Source organism: Aulonocara stuartgranti (assembly GCF_965226115.1).
Source record: "Aulonocara stuartgranti genome assembly, chromosome: 16".
NCBI classification, from domain to species: Eukaryota; Metazoa; Chordata; class Actinopteri; order Cichliformes; family Cichlidae; genus Aulonocara; species Aulonocara stuartgranti.
The window spans coordinates 22,396,398-22,421,195 of NC_138952.1; the positions used below are offsets into that span (position 1 = coordinate 22,396,398).

The window sequence follows — 24,798 nt, forward strand, 5'->3', positions numbered from 1 at the left end:
TGATTCTGGTATTATCTTTATTTAATGCATTCTTGCTCCTGCTGTCTGCTTGTAGCTATAGCTGTTCATAAAGGATTTGAAGTGTGTTCCTTTCCTTGCAGCAACCCCCTAAATTGGCAAAGAACCCTGTCCGGAGACATAAAAGCAGATACTTTGAGCTACACATGCTTCTTTTCATTCTGAAGTAAATAAAAACCTAGTTTAACAATAACCTGATCATAGCAACATTTGTAGTCATCATTTTTGAAAAGCTATATTGCTTTGAAATGTGTTCTTTCTTTGGACCACAAGGCGAGTCCTATTTACTTCAATTACACTAAAGAGAAGGCAGACATCTTTACAGCCAATATGTGGAAAATGAGGAAACTCATACCATAATGATGTACATGGATGAACAACACTACATGCCAGAGGAAAAATCAGTATTTTTATTTTTTTATTTTGGGGGGTGGGGTTGAACTGTCCCTTTAAGTTTGGAGTAGGAAATGTAAATAAGCACTTACCCCGCCTGAAAAGCTGGATGGTAGCTTGGCGACGGCCGTTGCCATTTTCCACGTAACAGGAATAATTTCCCAGGTCTTCCTCCTCTAAAGAGTCAATAGTTAGTGAAATGGCCACTTCCTGTTCTCCAAGATGCTCCTTGATGACCCTGCAAGACAAACAATTTAAACGGTATTGAACAATTCTTCTCAGCATCAAACACAATAGGTGGATGGGGAGTGACTTGGAGTTGATGGAATTAAAAAAAGATCAAAAACTCTCATGTTCAGCATGTGATGGGGTCTTCAGGAGTCATGACCCGAAGCACATCAGTCAGCGTTAACCAGATACGGTGTTATTGCAAATCCCAAGGGTTAAGCTATACAAAATAGTTTTCCTGTGGTACAAATGTATCTTGATCGAGGCCCTTTTGCGTTACATTAAGTACTTCATGGTATGTTAATTTCTTTCTTTGCACTCAAACATATGAGAAATGAAAATCAATAAGGGATCTTCCTCAGCTTGTGCGGGAGGAAATCAAATAATAGCGATGAGGAGAAAATCTTTTTATAGCAGCTGCCATGGTAACGGCGAGAAGGAGAGAAAGTAATATTCCATAAAGTAAATGAGTGTCCCCCGCTGGGCTGGTTGAGCCTGATGGAGGAGCGAATAGGGAGATAATGCTCCCTCATACCTTGGACACACTACTTAGCCTACTTTTACAGCACCCTCAACACAAATGACTCTTTGGAGGAAACAAAGTGCAAATGAGAAAAAGATCCCTTCTGTTTGTATGTGAGTGTGTTTATCATTACTGTGCTGAGAAGGAGTGGGACGAGGACAAAGGAGAGAGAGTGTTTGCATGTGTGAGTTTGTGTTTAAATGTGTAGGGGGGGAGGGGGATAATGACTCTCAAGCATCTCGCTTCTCCCTCACCTTCAAACTGATAAACTGCACATAGGAAAGCTTGTTGGGAGAATTGGCATCTGTAATTGAAAGTGCATCATGGGCCGTGTGTGAAGAGGCGGCGGCAGCACTGATGATTCAGAGTTTGTTTTATTGTAGGATAGGCGCAGTGAGAAGGAGGCATGAGAATAAATCAGGTCTATCCAGAAAGCAGTGGTGACCCAAACCATAACTGTGTATTGCTTACTCAAGCAGTGTACTATGGGACTGTGGCTCAACACTTAAGGTGGATCATCCACTTTGCATGCCAAACCGTCCTCGGTTAAGATGCTGAAGTCCCAAAATCATGTTTCCTGAATGCATTTTACGATTTACTTTGCAAGTCAAAACTTTTGCATAAAAAATCTAAGAAAAACATTGGTAACTACTTTGATAATTGTTCAGAGAACTTGTGGAAACATTACTCACTATTCTAAAAAATATTTATTAACCAGTCAACTAATGGAAAAAATAATCTGATCAGTTCAGTAGGAAATTCATAATTGTGAAGAAAAGTGACTCTGAATCTGGCGTGGTTGGTGTACTGGGATTTTCCCACACAATCATGGTTTACAAAGACTGGTCTGAAAAAGAGAAAATATCCATTAGGGGGCAGTTCTCTGGGCAAAAACATCTTTTTCATGCCAGATGTCAGATAAAATCACCAGTGTTGTGTTCCAGCTGAAAAGGAAGGCAACAGTAACTGAAGTAACGACTCATTACAACCAAAGAAGAGCATCTCTGAATATACAACATGCCCAACCTTGATGCAGATGGGCTACAACAGGAGAAGAGAACACCTGATTCCACTCTTGTTAGCTAAGAAAAGGAAATTGAGGCTATATTTTACATGGGATCACCAAAATTGGAAAATAGTCTTGATTTCTGCTGTGACATTTAGATGTTCAGGTCAGAATTTGGTGTAAACAACATAAAAGCATAACTCCATCCTGTTTTGTTCATATTTTCTTGCACACTTAAGGCCACTTAATATCAGCTGAGCATTGCTTAGACATCACAGCCTACCTGAGTATTTTTACTGGCCATGTCCATTTCTCTATAACTAAAGTCACTGCCAGGGGTGCATGTGAAGAAATAAATGGGATCGGACATTAAATGTTCCTTAACACGCCAACTCCCTGGTCAAAGTCTTAATGTTTGGTAGCATGTGCATGAGAATAGCTCAGATAATAGTCAGGTGAATTCACAGCAAGCCTGTCTCCTGCATGCTCCGTCTGGGCAGCACCAATATTTCCTGAAGTGAGAATGTGACTGAAGTCGACCGTCTCCTGCTGCGTTCCCCTTGTGGGAAAGTGCAAACTCAGACTCCAGACAGCATCTCAACCCAGCTTGCCCCCAACACTGTCTGGAGTTCATGGGAAAACAGTAATTGTGGGCATATTTCTCCAATCAGTACTTCTAGCTTTAACTCTTGGACTACAGTTTTACAGAGCAGCTTCACAGCATAGTATTATTCATTTTTAAGTGTAGCGTGTGAGTGGCGTGGTGTCTTCTGTTTCACATTTTACACCATGTGACACAACACAGCCATTGAACCTGATGAATAATGACTATGTGAATCCTGAATGGAGTTCACACTTGGTTTTAAAATGTGGACAATGATAAATAAACAACATCGTGAAAGGTGCTGCTTTGATCCGGTCATTCAGGCCACTTTGCTGAGGTGATTTTAAATGCACTTGGCCTCATATCACTGTACTGTAAATGCTAATGTGTCCTAACATGAGCAACGTATCAGGATGTAGTAGTAAATATGCCAACACTGAAGGACAAACATTTTGTTCTCTTTGCTAGCTCTTGCTGATCTTACGCTTGAATGGCAACAGACAGACAAAATAATGCTGTCCTTTCACCTTCTAGTGGAATTTGCACAGTAACAAAGGCTGAACTTGTGGTTAGCTGGAAACCTTAGAGGCTAATGAAATGATGACACATCTTGGCTCTCTACTTGTGACCCAGTCACCCAGCATACATTTTAAAACCAAGTGTAAACAGGGTCATAGTCACAAATGTGAGCTGAAGGACACATAACGGCTGGGATACCGATACACAGGAAGTTGTTCCTACTTTGGTACATCAGGGTCGGATTTGCAGGATGCCCTCTGCTTTTTCACGAGTGACCGAGTTTATTGATATAGCCTCAGCAGAAGGAGTAAACTGCAAACTTCTTCTCAAGCTATGGCTTCTTCTTTATCCCTTGTACATCCACTCCCCTCCTCATTGATAAAACCTCTGTGTTTGCTCATTTAGTGATCAATTTCCAGCGTATTCAATTCTTTCATATATTCAAGTGCACGTACACCTGCAAAACATCAACTGAAGCCACTCGATAACGTATTGATCACCTTTTTTTTTTTATGCTGAGACGCATTTGTTTTGTTAATTTATTAATCTCTGCATACAATGCTGATGTCTAGTCATCCATGCCATGATAACAGCAACAGCCCAGTCCCAATGGCGCAAATGAGAATTTATGGGCTCGGGTTGCCACAGAAATGAACTCCACCAAATCAATAGGCTGAGAGTTGGGTAAATAAAAGCCTGCAGTAAGTCTGTTCTCAAGGTATGAGTGCTCTTCTCTAAACTTAAGTTTGGCTGCTGATGCATTAGTAATAAAAGTATGTGGGTGGCAGGCTGACAAAGCGAGGTAACCCTGAGAAAACATGCCCAGCGTATCATTTAAAGGGGAGAAAGAGCTTGACTGCAGGGGAAGCACTGATTAGTTTGTGTTTAGCTTCTTGTATACTTGTTTTTTTTTTAAATTTCCTGTCATTTTTTGACCCTCATACATGTCTGGCTGTGTGCGTTTAAGTAAAATCAAGTCGTTTGCTGAATCCTTCAAGAGCAGCATCAGTAGGAGAAAGTGGATAATCGGATATATTATTGATCTCCTGCATGAAATATGATTTAAATTATTAAAATGATCACCCCTCAGCCAGCGAGTGGAGGAATCCTGGTGACAAAGGCAGGGGCAGAGAGGGGTTGGTTAAACAGCAATCTGTTTCTTTTGCATACTCATACCAGTGTGCTAAACAACTCATGATAACATCCCTCTTCACTTTACTCTTCATTGATTTGTGAATATTTCTCAACTCGTTTCACTCGTCTTTCCTGTTTTCTTCCTCTCTGTTTTCTCCCGCTCTTTCTCTCTTTCCCTTCTAGCACTTCTCCTCAGCTCCCCATGGCCCATCTGCATGCTGCTCTAGGTGGGTGCAGCGGGGGAGATAGCATAGTGGTGGCGGTGTGAAAAATGGCAGTTGTTAACCATCTGACAGGGCTGTCTCCCAGGAGCTGCAGCCTCTCCAAACAGCTCTAATGGGAAACATGCACATGGACCAGAGAATGGACTTGTTTAAATGTGCTACACCACTAGGAGGGGAGCGACACGAAGATGGGCTTGTTTTAAATGTCTCACAGCCTCCGGAGCGAGGCTTGTCAGTGGAGTCTTTGCAATGTTGCACAAAGACCTTAAGCGAGGTGAAGTTATATAAACTGCTTTTTACAAATGTGTTCAGCATCATCTCAATCTATTCTCAGGGCTTGTGCTGCATCCTGCTCTGTCAGAGATAAGGAGAGGGAAAAGCGCTGGTCATGGAGAGACAGCAGCTCCCAGTAAGACACAGGCAACCACTTTAATACCCCACGATTTCTTTCCAGATTTCAAGTCAAAACTTTTTTTTCTTCTTCTTTTTTTTCTAAACTAACAGAAAGAGTTTATGAGTGCACATTTCTATTATGAGGAACGCTTAAATGTTGAATGTTTCAGTCATACATTTTTATTAGTTTTCATAATGATCATAAATAACAGCCTAATTACAATAAGAGAGATGAAGATGAAGCTGCATCCAGGCATGAGAGGCATGAGATACCAAATATCGATTAGATCAGGGTTGCTTTTTTCTTTTTGTAGCACTTTGACTGAAATTACTTGACTTATAGGCCAACTTTTGAAGGTGTCCTCACATTGTTTTTTTTACATTCATCTACATTTTTTTGTACAGCAGTGTTTGTGTCCACAGGACAATAATGTATTTTAACTGACAAAAAATATATCAGAGGTAATAAAACAAATAAATTACAGTTTCTAACAAATTTCAAGCCTCTGCATCGTGTTCATGCTGTAGTGTAATTAATTGAAAAGAGCAGCTGCTTAGAAGGCAGGGAATACATCTCTGGAAAATGGTTGGTTTAGTGTATGCAATTTGGAGTTAATGGGCTAAGAGATGCGAAACCATTTGCATCGTCCTTTAATATTATGGGGTAAATTTATCTACATCTGCTATTAATTCCTCATTACTGCCAAGTCCAGGGAGGTGATTTGTAGCCCTGTGTTCCTTACTTGATGTCGCTCTCCTGGACTCTCTCTTCATCCAGGTCCTCTATGAACTTCTCCCCCTTCATCCAGTAGATGAGGGGGCTGACATCGCCGCTGTAGCCAAAAAATGCCCGGCAGGTAAGGTTCAGGGCGCTTCCTGCAAAAAACCACAAAACAAAACAGGAGATGACATGCTGTCATGCTCGATGGTCTTGCTGTTGTGTTAAAGGCATACAGCTCACATGCACAACCTGAAAAAATATTGTGTCAAATGCTATGCAGGGCTTTAAAGTCAGTGATATCGCACAGATACTCCAATTCTACCAACTCTTTTTATTTTATGCGTCATACACACATAGGGTGTGACACACACTTCACACATTCATAGACTCACAAATACACACTTTGCAAATCTGCACACAAATGCCGTCTGATGAGGGAAAGTGAAAATATGCCCATCCTCAACTAGTTTGGGGGATGTGCGTCTGCTATTTAAGGAGACAGGCTTTCCTTTCAACGTCGGCTTTAAATGCCCATTTGGCCACACACAAAGCACACTGATCATAAAGCAAGTAATGAACACATGAGGGCACTCAAGAGCTTTCCAGAATCCCCCTGGAGACAGTGCATTGGAAAAAATAAGGCAAAAGGAAGTGAGCGGAGACAGACACATCATTTTATTTAGAGCTGCTGATGGGTATGAAGGGAGGTCAGGAGTCAACAACTACAGTTTGCTGCGAGTTGATATGTGGAGGGAAGAAGTAATTGTCACTGGGGAGCCGATGGATTCTTGGTTCTGTGAATGAAAGGATTATCTCTGTGGTTCAACACAGAGGGCAAGTATTTGCATGGAAGAAAAGGTGATACTTCACTACCAATTAAAAAAGTTTCAGTTGAAATCTACCGCACTAAAGATGCTGGCAGCGTTTTTATAATTCGAGAAAGCCTAGAGATAAATCATAAATGAATCTGAGATAAAAAGCAATAAATAAATAAATTAATTAAAGAAATATACATATATACATAATGAATCAAATATTACAAGCAGCACAACTGTGAGCTGATTAAAGCTGGCAACACGTCATCAATCATGCAAGAACTTCAGTGTCCATGAACTTTGCATGTATTAAACTAAAGCTAAAGCGTGGCTGGCATACACTGTGAATGCATTTATTTTTCGTTCCAGCGAGGTGGCATTCACTAAACGCCCAGAGCGCAGTAATCTCGGCAAACCACAAGCGACGTGTAAACAATATACATATGATTTGATCCCGTAGCACATACTGTAAAGTGGGTGGAGACTCCTCTCAGGAGAGTCGGATCTGTGATTTGGGAAGCGCCGGGAGAAAGACGTGAAGAGGCTGGGGGGATGACGCAGATGCTTTTTGCCTGTTTCGCAGCAGGATTTACAAGCCGCAGTGCAAGGTTTGCATTTGTTAATCCCGATTAGTATGTTACAGCACTTGTGTTGGGAATCCAAGGGAAACTCTGCTACTTAACACCAACTTCAAAAGCAACTACGTCTAAGTCAGATCTTTTTTGTAAGAGTCAAAACTAAATATTTAAGGATTTACTGCAAGTCTCTTCTCTTGCATTACATATTATACAAGGATTTTTTCTTTGTTCCCTCACTGTGATCTTTGAACCCACTGCACACCACAGTGTAGCCCACCACCTTTTTCTGGGATGCCCCGGCTGTGCCACCGGTCACACATCTTCAGAGCTGTGCCGACAAGGGTTATTCTTTAGAAGATTGTTTGTGTTTGAACTAAGAGCTCGTTTTCTCTGTGCTCCTCCTGTCAACAACCGAGACACAGCTACAAAAGATTTCAGCGGGTCTCTCTCTCTCAGCATAAGGAAAGTTTTGTGGCGTGCAGGGAAGGAGGATGGGAGGACACCCAGGAATGAACTGATAGCGCTGTCTGTGAGGAGCCGTGTCTGACATTTCCAAAGTTCAACAGCCTCTCTCAGCTTGGTATTTGTGCACAGCCGGGCTCTACAAAGGCTACACGCTCTACCTACAAAATAGGAACCTCCTGCGTGCAACACACACACATACAAACACAACCACTCACATGCACATGTACAGAGAACTTGGTACAAAAATACTTTACTATATAATCAGATCCAATTTTTTAACATGCACATACGGCACAAAATTACACATTACAGGCAACTCCGTGTCTCTGTGTGTGACCCAGATGCAGTATCTACCTTTTCCTCTGTTTATAAATCTGCCCCCTGCTGTTCGTATATCCCTCAGATCAATTGTAAACTAGGAATGTCAAGCTGCCAGCAGCCGCTGCCTGGAGAGGAAGTCTCCACTGAGCTGCCTGGGAATCACAGGAAACACTTGAAGGCCTCCTGCTGTCTTATTCTAATCCAAATGCAGCACTCCCTGAAACGCTCTCACAGCCACCTTTGTTACTTCCAGAATGCCGGTGGGTGGTGTTGCACCTGCAACATCATCGTCACAGTCGATACAGTGTAAAGCTGGACATTTTGTTACAGGATGGTGGCCAATTAGTCTGATAAAGTGCTCATAGGGCACATGTGTGCTCTCTTGCATTATCAGCTCATCCTGTACATTCAAGTAATACATAAAAACATTGCTGAGGCTCTGATTGAACAAATAATACCAGCGGTGCACTACACAGCTTTTTGGAGCTTTTGATGATATATGATTTTTTTTAGCTGATTCAGTTCTTCTGGTTTATTTTGGCTTAAAAGTCAAGACTGAAAGTTTATCCTTTAATATGAATAAAGATTTACAAATCTTTATTCATATTATTATTAAAAATAAAGAAGATTGGTTAATAAATCATAAACGAAAGATCGTCTGCGCCATTTAAAACATCTGATTTGTACGTGTGTTTGAAGTTGGATATTTGAATGTAATTTCATCCCGACTGATTATTACATGGCGTTCAGTACTGTCTGCAGGGTCACATGCACCACGTTCTCTGCCTGCATTGAACACTGAACAGCTTTTTTTTTTTTATACCTTTAGAGGCTTATTTTCTTTCAGCACTTCAGTGTGCAGCTGAAATAACACCCAAGTTATTTGAAATGACACTTGCGCTCCCCTGGTGCTACATGTGCAATGCATACCTCCAGCTGCGCTTTAATTGGCAAGGTGAAGAGAAAGGTGGACGACTCTTTGCAAGGCAGCAGAGAAATGCATATAAGTATTACCCAGGCATATATATATATGTATGTATGTCCTGTTTAAGCTAGGCAAGATTGCCATAACTATTATGATGCTAAGCCAGCCAGACTTGGAGCAGATGGTAGGAGGACTATTAACCAGAACTGGAACAATGAGGTTGATCATTTGTACTAGCTGCAAAGGAGGAACAGCTTTTCAAAATCTCTCCCATGCTGTCAAACCCAATAGCAGTATCATTATTATTATAATCTGTTATTAGTCTCAGAGAGGTTTGTAACATTTGGAAACTTCCATTAATGATCTCTGTGTTGACTTTGACTCTGAGAGTGAATTTTTACTGAATTTTTAGGCAAAAGATAAGTTCAGGAAAACCCTCCAAATTTAAATTTGGCTTCAGAAAAGCTTTCAAGGGAACAGGTCGTTTATAATATGTAACAGCATCACTGGTTTAATACCTGTCACCAACCACCACCATCCATGTCTCCTGAATAATAAGCATTCTAGCTTTTGGTGAAAACTCAAAAATTCAAATCTCTTTTTAATTTATTGAAGTTCATAAATAAGTGTGCCATTACAAGACTTGGCAAGATTAGGCGTGAAAAATATCCCCCGCTGAGTGGATGCGCGTCTTGTACAGCACAAGAGCGTGATTAAGTGTTTGCCTGAGTGTGCGTTTCTATGTGCATGTCTTTGTGTGTTGTTACTGCCTTCACACATGCGTGGGTGTGGAACAAATCCATGTACCGGTAATCTGAGTGATTGACATCCTCCCCTCGGCTGAGAGTTGGTCACGGCGCTTGATGGAAATTAGACTTAAGAACCACCCCTTTTTTCCCACTTCTGCCCAATGTCTCTATGAGTCTTCCACACAGACTACATCTTTGGTCCTCCTATAGCAACAAATAAATATTTGGTAGGGAACAGTATAATATAAAAATACATTTTGACCCTATTATTACTATAGCTGGGTATATACATGAGGCGATGGGATGTAGTTATACAAAGTGGACCCAGTGCCCTTATTAATCTAGCTTTCAGAACATGCCTTTCTCAGAGATGGCATCTTTTATTTGTCTGTCTGAAAAACTTAAAATATGATGTTTTAAGAGGTCCTAGAATGTAGCCACACCAGCAAACGGCTTAAATAGAGAAACAGTTGTACAAAACCTTTTAAGTTTGCATACACAATGTCTACTTTTCATTAGTTTGGGTGTTGGTAATTCTTGTAGTCATGTCATCAGTAAAATTGGTACTGGCAAGAAGTTACCACTAAAATAACAAACCAGTTGTTTCTTTTAACTTTGGGTTTCATTCAAATCTTTTATCAAGACAATGGCTGCATTTATCAAACAGAGTCAAACTCATACTGATATATCGACTCATATTTTTTTCTTTCAAATACACAAAACATAAACAAATTTGCCTAACATTTGGTATGTTTAGTTATTTAGGAAAAATAATCTTTAGTTGTGGCTTGACTCTTACACACTCTGACTCTGGTCTGTTTAGCTGGTTGTTGTATTTGTTGTGTTTCAAACATGTGTTGCAGACAGGGAAATTGCAGAGCGCTCTCTGGTGGACAAACTATGCAACATGAAAACACATGACACGGCTGAAGAGTGTTTCTACCAACTCATCTTTACTTTATAAATGTTGATTTATTGGGTGTTGTCAATGCTGATACTGATATATTGGCAAATAGCTAATAATGGCCAGTATATATGCTATACATATATACTGCAACTAAACAGTTTGGGTTCAGATTACAAACTGTTCTTCTGGGGAAATTAAATAAATTTTCAATTTATTTCAATGTTTAATTTCATATGGTAGCTGGCATAGGCTCCAGTTCCTCTGCGACCCTGAACTGTATAAGCGAAAGTGGATGGATGGATGCATAGTGCCAATTTGTGACAACATCAGTGCTTTACATCACAAAGTAAAGACCGTACAATATCAAAACCCCAACAATCACGTGACCCCCTACGAGCAAGCACTTGGCAACAGGGAGAAAGAAAAACTCCTATTTAACAGGAAGAAAACTTCGGGGTCATTGAGGGGCCGCCATCTACTGTGACTGGTTCGGGGTGAGGGAATTAATAGCAGCTTAAATTTTTCGTTTTCTGTCTTCTGTGGATTAAATATCTACTTTATCGGCACATTGTGACAAAACCTCTGTAAAGTAACAAGCTGTTCAGTTTTTACCAGCCACTAGAATTTATAATGCCCATTATACTACATTACATTTATTTGGGAAACACTTATGTCTACAGCAACTTTAATGAATGAGCTTTTTGAATGCTTTTAGAGCACACTAAATATATTCATGTCAAATAAGGATAGGTACACATTTTACTTTTCAAAGGGATCACAAAAGAAGCTCTTTATTAGACAATATAGTGGAATGAAACCTAGCAGCCAAAAAACAAGCCAACCCTCATGCTGGGCAGGCCTTTACTGTGAAATGCAATAAATGATTGAGTGAAACCAGAAATGCTGATCAAATTTTTAAAGACTATAAAATAATGTGTGCTGCACAGGGTCATAAATTTGATTTGCATCAACTCTTGGTGCATGTTTAGCTGATTTCACAGTATTTGGGATAATTAGGCCTCACAGAGCTGGCACTCAGATTCACACAGAGGAATACTTTCCAAGCCAGAGGAGAGGAAAACAAACCTTGCACAGAAAACACTCTGCAGATGCTGTCCAAACTCAGCACAGATGCACAGAGCACACAGCGAGATTGACAGATACGCCGACAGAGGGGCAGATGAATGAACAGACAGACAGACAGAACCCCCCCCCCCCCCCCAAACAATAACACTATGCATATATGAACATGATTAGAAACTAACAGACACACACATACACATCGTGTCAGTTCTTTCTTTTCCGTCTCAACTCATTCTCCTTGAATACACGTGTCGTTCTCGTGCCACTGCTTAGAGCGGAGTTGTGTGCTGTTACTGCGTGTGACAGCCACCATCATGTTTTATTTGTAGGATAAGAAACAATCCGGAGAGCCTTTTGAAAAAGTCATATTCAGAGTGGGTTTGATGTTTCATAACACACTCTAGTCCTCAGCACAATTGTTTTCTCGGTACTTCGTTTTCAAGGTAAGGCACAGTCTTGCACATCACATGTGAGTGTTTTTTCTCACCCTGAAGATGCACTTTGCCAATTTTTAGGAAGGGGTGGCCCTAAAATAATAAATAGACTATTTGAAGTGTAGAGAAAACATGGAATTGACAATGAAAAATTGCTGTTACTGTGATAAAATCATACACATCAAACAAAAACAGCAGAATAAAAATGTATTAATATGACAGTCAGTCTTCTTGTTTCCGGCCATCTTAGCGTCCTCATTCAGAAAAGGGAATCAGCTACATGTATAATCTTCTTTCATACATCTTGTTCACTGGAAGGAGGACTTTTAATTACAATGTTATACAAGAACTGCTATAAAGCTCAGCTGCTCCGTTATTCACAAGGGGTCCACAGCGGGTAGCTCCACATATTTGATTTGGCAGCTTTTTACACCAGATGCCCTTCCTGAAGCAACCCCAAAGGGGCACGCTGTCCATAACAGGTTCCCAACAAATATTATTCACTTAAAAACAGAAGAGCACTCTCAAACACACCTGCTTATTCTCTCACATAAAAAAATAAAGGGCCCTACGCACAGTATTGTGCACGAAAGATTTCAATTTTACACTTGTGCTTGTGTAATTTGTTTTTTTGGGTAGCCATCACTGGCTTTCACGTCGGTTGTGATGTCACAAGCACTGGCCCATATGTGCATGTGGAGCAGATGAACGTGAAAACAGCTTTCTACAAACTCAACATGTCGATCAATTTGTACAGTGAAAGTCAAGCATCCAAAAGCAGAAGCCGCATCAACACTTTGGCAATATTTGCTGCAATATTCAAACCCACCCGACCTAAATACAGCCTTAATAAGCTGCGCACCTTCCAGGGGTTACATATCATAGCACATGTGTTGATTGATTGCCACCACAGGCTGATATTTAATTCTTGTCAGACCCCCAAAGAAGACTTAGAGCGCATACACACTCGTCTGTTTTCCCTCAAAGAATAAACTTGAACTATATAATTTTACCTGAAATAAGAGGGCTTCTACAACTCGTTTTTTTTTTTTTTAAAGATTTCACCTGCTGCACTGAAAAGCACCTTTCAGATAAGCCCTCTGAGCCATGCAGTGTTTCCCTTCTTTTCTTTTTGCTGTACAATATCATTGTTGCAATATATTTTTCTCCTGAGATATTAATAGAATCGTTCTGCTCCCCACTGTTATATAGGTCCTTGTAATCCATCCGAATGGACAAACTACCAAAAGCTGAGTTATTGTACAAGGTTTTTATGGCAAACAGCAATATCCCACAGCCTAGTTTTAGACACAGGCTTAAATTTCGGAGTCTGGGTATTTTAAGCTTTCAATAAAATGGCCAAGAAGAAAGTGTTAGTGTGTGCATATGCATATATGAGGGGGAGGGAGGGAAGGGGAGAGAGAGCGAGAGAGGGAGCGGGAGAAAGAGAGAGAGAGAGAGAGAAATAAGGGTTTGTGAAGATTTCCTGTGGATATCTCTGCAGGAGAATCTGATACAAGTCCTGTCAGTCATGATTCTTCCCCCACAAGGTGTGAAACAAGCATGAAAAAGTGCACACAGTACTGTGTAATCCTTTTTTGCACAGAGAGAGGATAAGAGAGTGAACAAGTTGGAAAACAACAAAACTATGATACATGTCAAACCTTCTTTGGCTGGTGCATTGTGATGTGTATTGTGTGTGTGTGCACGTGTTGCACATGTAATAACGTCCCTTTGAGTAGTTAAAAATGGATAGGCCATACATTTTCTGAGCGCGCCTACTCTGTAAACTATATCCAGCCTCATATTCACCCCACACTCACATTGTAGAATGCCTCAAACACGTGCCTTTTTCAAGGCTAGGATGGGAGACAGAGGAAGAGTAAGGGGAGCCGGAAAGTAACGACAATGGCGGCATTGAGAAAAGAAGGTGAATGACAGCTATTCAGCATTCCCGGGTGACTCCTTGAAATTCTCATTCCAGTCCCCTTTGCTAAAAATACCTGATCCCGCTTCTTGTCCGTGCTCATCTCTCGATGCAGGAGGTGAAATCTCTAGAGAACCGTAAGCAGGCAAGTGTGTTTACTGTTTCAGGAGTGGGGAGTTGGAGCACAGGAAAGTCCAAATCTGTCTGTCAACATTTCTATTCTTTAGCTGCCTGCAGGTTACCATGACTACACCTACCGTGCGAGGTAGCAGCAGCTCAGCAGGCTCCGTCAGGACAGAGAATACAGTAAAGATACGTACTGTAATGACATCAGGATCCTGGTGGATATATTGACAGTGAGCAGCAATCAAAGCTGGCTCTGCTTGGAGGAGGGTCAAAACAAAATTCTGACTCCTGACAAACTGAAAAGTCCTCCGCTTGTTTGTGCAGCGTTTCGAACATCTTGGAATCTGTGAAAAAAGCTCCACTGTATGTAAAGATGTGGCTATTTGTTCGTAGCACTCTGGTGAGCTGATGTGGAACAATGACGTTGGCTGAACTGATTACTTTTGCTCTGCATTGCGGAAGTCGGTGTGAGGCGGGGGATATCGAGGGGTGAGAAGTACAGTAAAAAGATGGATTGGAAGATTTGGGGCAGAATAAGTGGAGGAATGAGTAAGGGCAATGAGAACATAAAAGAGTTAGGGCCCACCCCCTCCGCCACCTCAGCTTCTCTGCAGCTCTAATATCGTGCCCTCTCCAGAGACAAGCCCTTAATTACCATTACAAGCCTGAGAGCTTTTAACAGAGGAGAATCCTGCGTCTTTCCCTCTCTGTTGCTCCTTCTCCTCGTTTGTTCTGTGGCCCCCGACGATCCATCAGGGAAATGTAAGCCTTTAATTACCGGTAAAAATTACGGCCTTTGTGAACAGGTAGTTGGTGCCCTCGCTTTCATCTCCCCTTTCGTCTGCTAAGCGTCCCTTTTTGATGACATAATAGGTGCTTTTTCCGAGGAAGGGAAACACAGAGGCTCATTATACCACAAGAGGCACTGTGGGGGATTATATGATTATGTGATAGCGAACTTAATAAATGTTCTTTTATCAGTGTGGCAACAAGTGCTCATGCCCCAACTTTTTCTCAAAAATCAGCTTTTTCAACGTTCTGATCATCCAGTATGAAACTGTCCACCGTGGGAACAGAAATAAAATTTCACAAAACACGGCGACTCACCCACGTTTCAAACCTTTGGTCTTCTAACCTTTCTGCACACTCGATTTTGAATTGCTTTCTCACAAAGTGCCTTTATTACCCATGTCTTATTATTTCTTACGGCCCCACATCTCCCCTTTCCATTTTACACCAGAGGGTTTTTGGAATCACTTTTCCTACTAATCTGAGTTCATGTAAAATCTCCTTTTATAGTCAAAAAGAGACAAAAAATAAATGCAATTTTCATTCAGTGTCAGTGGGTGTCATAAACTGCCTTCTAGGAACCTCGAGAAAGCTTTTTTTCCCACTTTGCCGTTTATTTTGAAAAAAAAAAATTGAAGGTGTTGGGACGACAATAATGTAAAGAAACAAAAGGAAGAAAGGAGCAGGGAGGAAAATGATAGAAGAACTTTGCAGCTAATGGATAAGCACAGAGATACAAAGTCAAATATAGAGGGATCTGTAATTGGCTCCTATCCAGGGAACTGGATGCCAATTAAATGGTGAGATTTGAACACTTGACGAAGAACATCACTTTAACGAATGGCCCAACAGGGGCCTGGCTGCAGGCACTGACCCACTGACCGGAATACCAACCGGAGTCTGACTAACTCAATTAAAACCGGAGCTCAGTATCTAAGGTTAGGTCACACCAGCACAGACCATCACTGTTAACCAACCGTATCCCAAGTGACTTTATCAAATCCTATTCAAACATTTGTGTCATCCAACTTATGTCAACAGAAAAGCCCTCTATTCCCTTACTGACATCCATATATCCAGCCTAAAATACAAAGCACTGCCTCAAGAAAGTTTAGAATGTATAAAAATGTATTTTAAACAGACTAAAGAAAGCTTAATTTTTATATGATCACATTTTTTAAAATATGTTTTAAGTTAAAGGCTGTCTGGGCTTTGGGTAAGCTCAATAAGAATCATTGAAGGCGTGTGAAATGATTGCAAAATATGATTATTCTACTCTTATACAAACCAGCTATAAGAGCTCTGTTTGGAATTAATGAGAGCTGTAAGAAATAATCTGTAACACAGTAGGTGTCATACAGTAGTTTAAAGTTAAGACAAGTGTGTGTGTGTGTGGAGGGGGCGGGGGGATAAAACTCTGTGTGCGTGGGAAGGGTAGTAAACCTGCTGAGGTATTAATGAGACAGGAAAGGCACGTGTTAATGAGTTAAAACAAGAAAAAACTAAATATGGATAAACTGCAGAAAAAAGAACGATTCTGCAACAGTGTAAAGTTTTATTTTAACAGAAATGATCAAACAAATTGAGGCCTAAATTTAAATTTAAGGTTTGCTGTGCTGAGTCCTGATTGCTTTTAGGGATTTTGAAGAGACAAGAGGAACACCAAAGTCGGGGAATAGATGCAATGTTAAGTGCCTCTTCACCAAAGTCCACAGTAATGCAGCAGTGGATTTTTCAGTGGGTAGCAGGACATATACAGAAAAGGTCACTGAGTTAGAAATAACTCTATTAGGACTCTCAGGCTATTCAGCAAACCAAGAAAGTACACCGTTATAGCATATTTTCAAGACGCACACATCCTAAAACAAAAGCAGGGTAGAGAAGAAAGTGACTGTAATGGCTGAAACATTGTTCAGAGTCCAAGACAAATTATTTTTAGCAGTTGCAGATATGCAACTTTGTGCTGACCCCATGGTAAGGAGAGTTCACTCTTTTCTGCAGATGCAATCATATGACCAGGTGCAAATGATTTTCAGTATAGCGTTGTGAACTCAAACAAAAGCATGCAGATTATACACCTGCAAAAAGAAATATAACACATTTCCAAAACCTGAAACAGGCCATAAACATAAAAGTACTTTCACTGATCCACTCTGAAAATACCCACTTTATTTTTGGTCACTTTTTATTCACACAAATGTCATGAAATCAACATTCATAGCAAGAATAACAGATGAAAGACCCGGAGGTATTTATGCATTCTCCAAATTTCCATTTTAAATTTTTGTTTTAATTATAGCTGAACACAGTAAAACAGAATAATGTAATGATCCCCAAGAACATCTGCTGCTATATCAGATAAGCTGAAGCTAGTTAGGAAATCAAAGCTTTGTAATGTTGCTATAGAAAAAAAAGGGTTTGTTGCCTTGACACAAAAAGAGGTTAATACTATTTCTTTTATTTCATTTCTAGAGATCCCACATGTCCACTTCATGAAGAGATAAACCTTCTGTATGTCATTCTTTTGTAGTCTTTCTCTGAGTTTTCTTCTAAAGCTTTCACTCATCTTCTCAGCATCACCAAAATCCCATTTTTCCTCTACCTTCCCTCTTTTTATGCACCCGTCAAAGCACATCCACACACATCCAGAAATATACATTCACGCACACACACACTCCTTCCTATAACAAAGCGGTGCCCTCCTCTCGTCACTTCCACAGCTCTGCCTCTTATCACACCTCTAGCACTCCATACTCTTTCTCACCCTCTCATTTTGTAGCCTAACCCTGAAATCTCAACATACCACTTGAGTCAAAACCACCTCACAGACTTCACTACCCCTCCTCACTTTCTTTGTTTTTTCCCCACCTCACGCTTCTTTCGATTGTCCACTCTTTCTCTGTTTTTCAATTTATGACTCATCATCCAGTTCTTCACACCAACCCTCCCCTGCCTCGCCAAGACCATGTCCGGTAAATTTTGGGCTTTTGAGTAGGAGCGCAGATTGAGCTTCGGCCGCAGGAGGCCTATGTGTTGAGAAATCTAAATCAAGGCTGACAAATGACTTGTGCCATGTGGGCTGGAGACACTGGGACAGGGGCACTGGGGAAAACAGAAATGTTTACACACTAACACAGGCTGATGGTGTCCCATGGTACTTGGCAAGCACTGGGATAATTTCACTCTTGCAAAATACCTGAGGGATCTGTGCCGAGCTGCTTCTTAGGATGACTTTCAGCCAATCAGAATCGCAATGAGGGAGCGCGCTAGGACGTTAATTACTGCAATGATTTCCTGTGAGAGGCAGGATGGGTTTGATTTGTGTGTGTATTTGCATGTGTGTGTGTGTCTACCTACAAGAATACACATGCTCCATCACGCGATGGGGTGAGCACAGCATCAATCAGTGCCTCCTTTTCTCTAAAAGAGATTAAATGACTTGCACTGCATAAATCCTTATCTCGATGGCTCATCAGTCATTCTTATTCAGTTTCTGTCAATTTGACCACAACCTTTAACTGTAACAATGTCACTTCTTAACTGTCAGAAATCTAACAGATTATTCTCTCGACGATCCAAACTACAAGTCCTTGCCAGGACTTTGTTTGGAAGGCAACTAAACACATTGCATGATATCCTATTTTCACTTTTTAGGTCCTTGGGGATCAATACTTTTGAAGAATGCAACTGGGATCTGGTTTCTATAGTAACTGCAAAGTGCACTTTGCTTATCCACAATCTGGGGGAAAAAAGTCTTTCAATTATCACCAAAAAATGAACATTGTTTGCTTGCATGAGTGCTCATCCGCATGCAAATAAATGTGTGTAAATTAGGTCAACTGGTTAAGCAAACTAAACAGCATATTGCATGTGTTCATGCTCTGCATGTGCTTGGAGCAACTGTTTATTTCATAAAGATACAAATTTACAATGCATAAAATAGACAGATTAGATTAACATCGTGTCCTATATTTCTAAAATCTGGCTTAAAGTAGGGCTGTTAATCAGAAATTACCTACGTTCTGGTTATATTTTCATTAAATACATTACACCACAGTTAGCAAGTGCAATTCATGCTCACATCAACAAAATCTTTATTTAAAAAGTACCTTTCTTTCTATTAATCTAATAGTGATACTCATCTGTTTCCTGACTATGTGAATATGATGTTTTAACTCTAAAACAGACATGTTATATGATCTAAATATTTGCTAACTACATATGGATTTTAGTTGTCATGAAGATGCTCAGCACAAAGGTCAAGCAGCCGACCTAACAATAATGAGAATGAAGTGCCACAGCCCAATGAAATACACTAAATATAATATAGTTAAGCTTTTTAATTGTTTTTATGTGCAATGACTCTAGTTAACGGATTGGAGTCGTTAAAGCTGGGAAGCTGTCATCATTTTTACTGTATGCTGTCAAACAAAAAAGTCATTTGTTTTGTATTCAACACCCAAATAAATGCTTTTCCAAAGAAAAATTCAACACATAGTTTGTATATCACAAAGTTTTTGCTACCAGCATCCATTTTTCTCCAAACAGGCAGCCAGTCATAAACAAACACATGAACAGCAGATCAAAAAAAATGGCGATTTTTGTTGCCAAACAGCAAATCGAGCAAACAGAGTTGTTTTTGTTCTGGGATCATGTGGCAACAAATCAACTGTTACTTACTGCGTGTGTGTAATTTGCAGCTCAGGTGCTTTTGATACCTTTGTCCTGATATCGGTGGCTAATGCTAACCATTTATTTGACAAATTAACTTTACACGCAACTATTTTAAACAGCATATATGATTAAAACATCCAATACATTGTTCAATTACTGGATATTTTTTAAGCTTTTCCCCAAATATATTTGTTTTTTTTAATTGTGAATAGAGCATTTTAAATGAGGCCGTGAGCTTTACTGTTAATAAAAACTCATGGCTTGGTTTATTCAGAAAAGGTCCAGAGTGATTGGAAACACAATCTGTTTACCAGTATTCAAACAATATCATGTTGTTGTTTTTTTTCAACATTAACCCAAATGTCATAACCTGTCGTCTCTGAATGCTGCTAAACCAAATAATGTCACAACTTGGAAAAGTATTTAGTAATAAGGTAAATACACTTACAATACAAGTGTATGTAATATAATTTATATAATATGAAGTAATTAATAGTGGTAAAGTAAGCTAGAATAGAACTGAATAATATATATATTTTTATCAGTTAGGGAAATATTGTTAAGAGGTAGACATATACTTCAACCTTTTTATTGAGATGGAAATTTGTATTTCATATTTTTAAGAAATAATAATATAGAGCCGAGCAAGAATAATTAAGCACATTATTAATTAACTTTTTTGTGTAACACTATTTATAATCTAGAAATCTGAATGATAGTTTTGGAGAATTTGCACTGTGTGATTTGCTTCAAATTGCTAAAGGAAGTTTTTTTTAATTTTAAGTTATTTAACTTTAATTACCTACATTTATAAAGTAAGTACTCGCTGATTTATAAGGCAAAGTTTCTTTGATTCCAAATGAGTCACCCCAGAAGTTTAGCAACAACCACTGCAATGCAGATCTGCGTGATGGATGACCTGTTGTACCTTCGTTATTCATGAATGCACACAGTTTTGTTTGTAGTACTGTGGGGAAAAAAAGTAAAAGAAAATGTAAGAGGAATTAAGGCGGAGCTGGGAATGGGACATCGAAAGTCAAAAGGATGTTTAAAAAGAAAGCACAGGACGTAAAGTTTGTGTATGATGCTGGTCTGCAAAATGCATGGTCGACCCAGCTATTCACATGAAATAATATGAATAATAAATAAGACACTGGGAACAGGTTAATTTCTGGATGCTACTCTTAGCAGACACTCTAGTCTGCAGTGTCGTTTCAGTGAAACAGTGTTTTACAGAAAATATGGTTAATGTGTCTTTTCTTCTCCTGTTAATATAAAGACTGCTGAAGTCCACTGATTAAAGATCTATACATCTTTAATTAATTGTAATCCTTAATGTGGATGTATGAACCTTTATATTCAGTCCAAATCAGGAGGTGAGTCCTAAAAGATGGCTTGCACCATAGTTAGATCAAATGTTTGTAACCACTTCTGGCTTGTGTCCAATGCATGAGCTCTTATCACTCTATCAAACAATGTCATTACCCCTGTTAGGAAAATGTTAGAAATCTGTGGGTGCTGCACATTCATGAAGGCCTAGAACATGCACAAGGAAAAAAAACAAAAGAAGAAGAAAAGACAATGAAATGCTGCGGCATGTTTCCTATTTTTAGGAAAGGTTAGAACTGAGGCTAAACAATTGTAAGGCTGTGTAGGTTTGATGCCATATCTGTCGCTTTCACAATTCATTAAGTTTTTTGTTTTATTATCAGAACTGACTGCACCGATGGTCAAAATGATTAAACTCTCGATGGAAAAAACAACAACAACAACAACAAAAAAAACAAAAAACAATTTGCCCTTAATAGTTTTGAGTGGGCCAGTCGTTCAATGTTGTCATTATTTCCAACAAACCATCTGCTGCTTGCTCACACCCACAGCAAATGTAAATCTGAGTGAAAGATTCAAGACGGAGGCCCACTAAAAAGCTGCTCGCTAAACTTCGTAATTATTAGAAGACGCTGCACTTTCAAATCCTCCATCACGCAAATGACAACTGGAGGCGTTTTAGCGTTTGAAACTTCAGACAATATCATAGATCAAAGAGTCTACCATCATTGAAAATAGAAACAGGTGAAAAGTACCATGAAGCAGGATCTTCACTCGATTTAAAAAAAAAAGAGAAATGGTTAGAGGCACTTCTTGTGTGCAATAAGGAGAGCATAAAACCTCTGCTTATGTTTGTGTTTTTGTGATTCGCGCTCCGGGCAGTGCAGGGCCATCTGCATTGAAATGCCAGTGGCTTTAAAAAGAAAGAAAATCAATAAAATTACATAAAGTTCAGTGGAACTTTAATATCAGCCGCCCAGTGTAGCTGTGGTGCAGGGAATGTCACTTACATTTCTTTCAATGCAGAAGATGCAAATCAGTTCCTAGCATGCGGTTTCAAACACAGGCTTGCAGAGAGAAGGATCTTATAACGCACGCCACAAAACATGCATGCAGCAAACGTGGAAATCCTGACACAAGAAAGAAGCAGCCTTTCACAAATATTCAGTCTGTTTTGCTGCTTTCCTCTCCACCAGTCCTATGTTTCCTTCCTCTTTCCCATCCTATGAACTGCAGGGATTTACTTGGTATGGAATCTTGCCGCAGTGCTCTCTCAGAATGCTAATATGCTCAGCTGATGTGGGTCAGGACTTAATCCTGTAGAAGTGATTATCACTGCACGACTGGAACTTCTCTATCATTACCAACTTGGTACTTTTCAGTCATGTCATTATCATTCCCAGAAAGACAAACACATCACTTTGGCAAAACTGGAACAATTAAAAGGAAAATTATACGTTGTAGAGCTGCACCCAGCAAGATTACTTTTTAAATCTGTGTGTATTCATTATCATAGTGTATGTAAAACAACTTTTGTGTCCCAGTTTAAGAATCGTTTTAAGCTTTCTTTTAATACTGTATCTGATCAGTCTGGGACACGACCACTTATTTATGTGAATATTTTTTAAAGAGGAAAAGAAAGCCAGCTAGTCCAGCCAGTCCCAGTTGGATTCCTTCTTCTGCAAAAACGCCTAGAAAGTAGAAGCCAAGATGCAATTTGAGAAGAACTGGCCCTCACCTGCATCAGGATGATGTAAGGGGGACCTGAGACCCTACCATTCTAGTTTATTTATAACGCACTTTTAAAAACAACAACAGGGCTGACCAAAGTGCTGTAGAATAACACTGAATATGAAAGACACACACAGGCCAGAAGGCAAATGACATAGAAACACAAAAGTAAAAAGTAATTTGAGATCACAGACAACATCTTGTCATGAAATGTCTAATCTTGCCTTCCTCTTCTTGAGCGTAACCAGTGGTTTGCACCATGTTGTAAACACTGTGTTTTAATCCATGAAGCTGTGTCTTGACTTTTAGACTTTGACAGTGATGCAGCAGCCTCCTCAACAGTGTTCCTAACTTGAATGGATTTTTCTTAACCAAGGAAGGAATTCTGTAATATAGCTTTCTTCTTTGCTTGTTCAGGTATCTTTGGTGTTACTGAGCTGGTGAGTGCATTAAAAAATGTACTGGATTGTAGATTTGGTCACTGCTACAGTTTCTGCAGTCTCTTTGATTGGTTTATTTCTATTTTATTGATGTATTTTTTGCCTAATGATGGCACTCATCATTTGCACTGACATCTCTTTGGACCTCATATTGAGAGCTCCAAATGGAAGTTTAGTAGTTGGAATCAGCTCCACATCTTTCAATAAGCTTAATTTGTCATGGACTAATGAGGGAACAGGAACTACTTTTCAGTCAACTTCCAATTACTTCTCAGTCTCTGAAAATGGGGGACTGGGTATGAAAAATGGCTTTAATTCTTCAACAGTTAATCCGGTACTTCTGTTAAATCCCTTGAATTAAAGCTCAAAGTCTGTACCTCAATCACACATTTACTGTTTGATTTAAGATCCACTGTGGTGGTGGTGTACAGGGGTAAAATCACAAATTTTGTAAATTCTGTCACTGTCCAAAAATCTACCTGGTAGGATTGGAAATATATTATGGTTTTACCTATACATTTAGAGCCTGAATTGTTCACTATCAGGTAAAAAATATATGTGGGATGAACTTCAGAAAAGACCTCCCACACATAGAAAAGGGTGAATGTAAATCTACAATACAATTCTGCAATCATGCACGGCAGTTTTGTTTGTTCACCAGTGCGTGTGCATGCTGCTCATTCACACAGGTGAAAAGCCAAGCTACCTGCAGAGCATGGGGAATTTAAGTAATGGAAAAGTTATATGTTTCCCAAACAGAGTTAAAGCCAAAAGGGAATACTGTTGTTCTGCTGGAAATAACATTAGTGCATGCTTGAGCAACCACATTCACAAAGAAACAGGGAGCCTGAGGTAAAGACACCATTTGATAGCACTGTGTGGATGCAGTGCTCATATATATTGAAATTCAGCTTTTTCGCTGCTATTTCTAACCAGCTGCTGAATATTAACTATAATCGCAAAAAGATGTGTGCCAAAAGTCAAAAACCTATGCTTCTTACCAAAGTACTTTTAATATTATTTACTCACTCCTTGAGAAAATTATATAAAAAGAGGGGTGAAAAACAAAGGACTAACTATGAGTTACAAATAATGAGCATTTCCAAACATTTGTTTCAGATTACAGTCGATTCTATTGATTTCAGTGTGGGGGAAAAATCAATTCACAAATTTCCTTTAAGAACAGGACTCACAAAAGAAAAAGATAAACTAAAGAGTGATGGCACCAGAGATAGAAAACAGATACAGGAGTTCAAAACCAATGAGGGGTAAAGAAAGTGATGAGGAGGAACACCGCAAAACAGTGAAAGTGACAGATTACTTGGGAAACATGGCCTGATCAGGTGGGCCTGTTCTACTAAAGGGAACAAGAGATGAGGCCAGAGAAGTCCTTGTACGCTTGGCTACACTTGCACGTACGTAAAGGTGACTAATTTTCTCATTTTACAGTTGAGGACAAAATGTTGTAATGGCCTATTTTGGCTGAATCAGTGATGGAATCCACTTTAGCTACACATTACGTTCCACTCGATCCACATCTGTTCTCAGTCTGCCTTATTCTTAAAGGTCACACAGGAAACTGCCAACACATAAAAGGTCATGTTATCTCTAATAGGGCAGCGCAAGCGATTAGAAAAGCCACTGAGTGGAGAAGAAATTAAGTAAGAAGAGGTCAAAAAGGTTATTAGCAGGTAGCAAACCAGCAGTGCAAAGTTGTTAGCTTTACAATAACTGCCAGCCAC

At 39.7% G+C, this 24,798-nt stretch overlaps 1 protein-coding gene across 5 annotated transcripts in view; it reads right to left on the reverse strand.

The window, feature by feature from the left end:
- il1rapl1a (interleukin 1 receptor accessory protein-like 1a) overlaps positions 1–24,798 on the reverse strand; it is a 169,786-nt gene that overhangs the window by 15,753 nt on the left and 129,235 nt on the right. For all 5 annotated transcript variants that reach the window (XM_082508049.1, XM_082508052.1, XM_082508050.1 and 2 more), the window contains exons 7-8: positions 5,786–5,918; positions 504–649 (exon numbers count right to left, since the gene is read on the reverse strand). In XM_082508049.1, the coding sequence (XP_082364175.1) occupies positions 504–649; positions 5,786–5,918 (279 nt within the window). The remainder of the gene's footprint in view (positions 1–503; positions 650–5,785; positions 5,919–24,798) is intronic.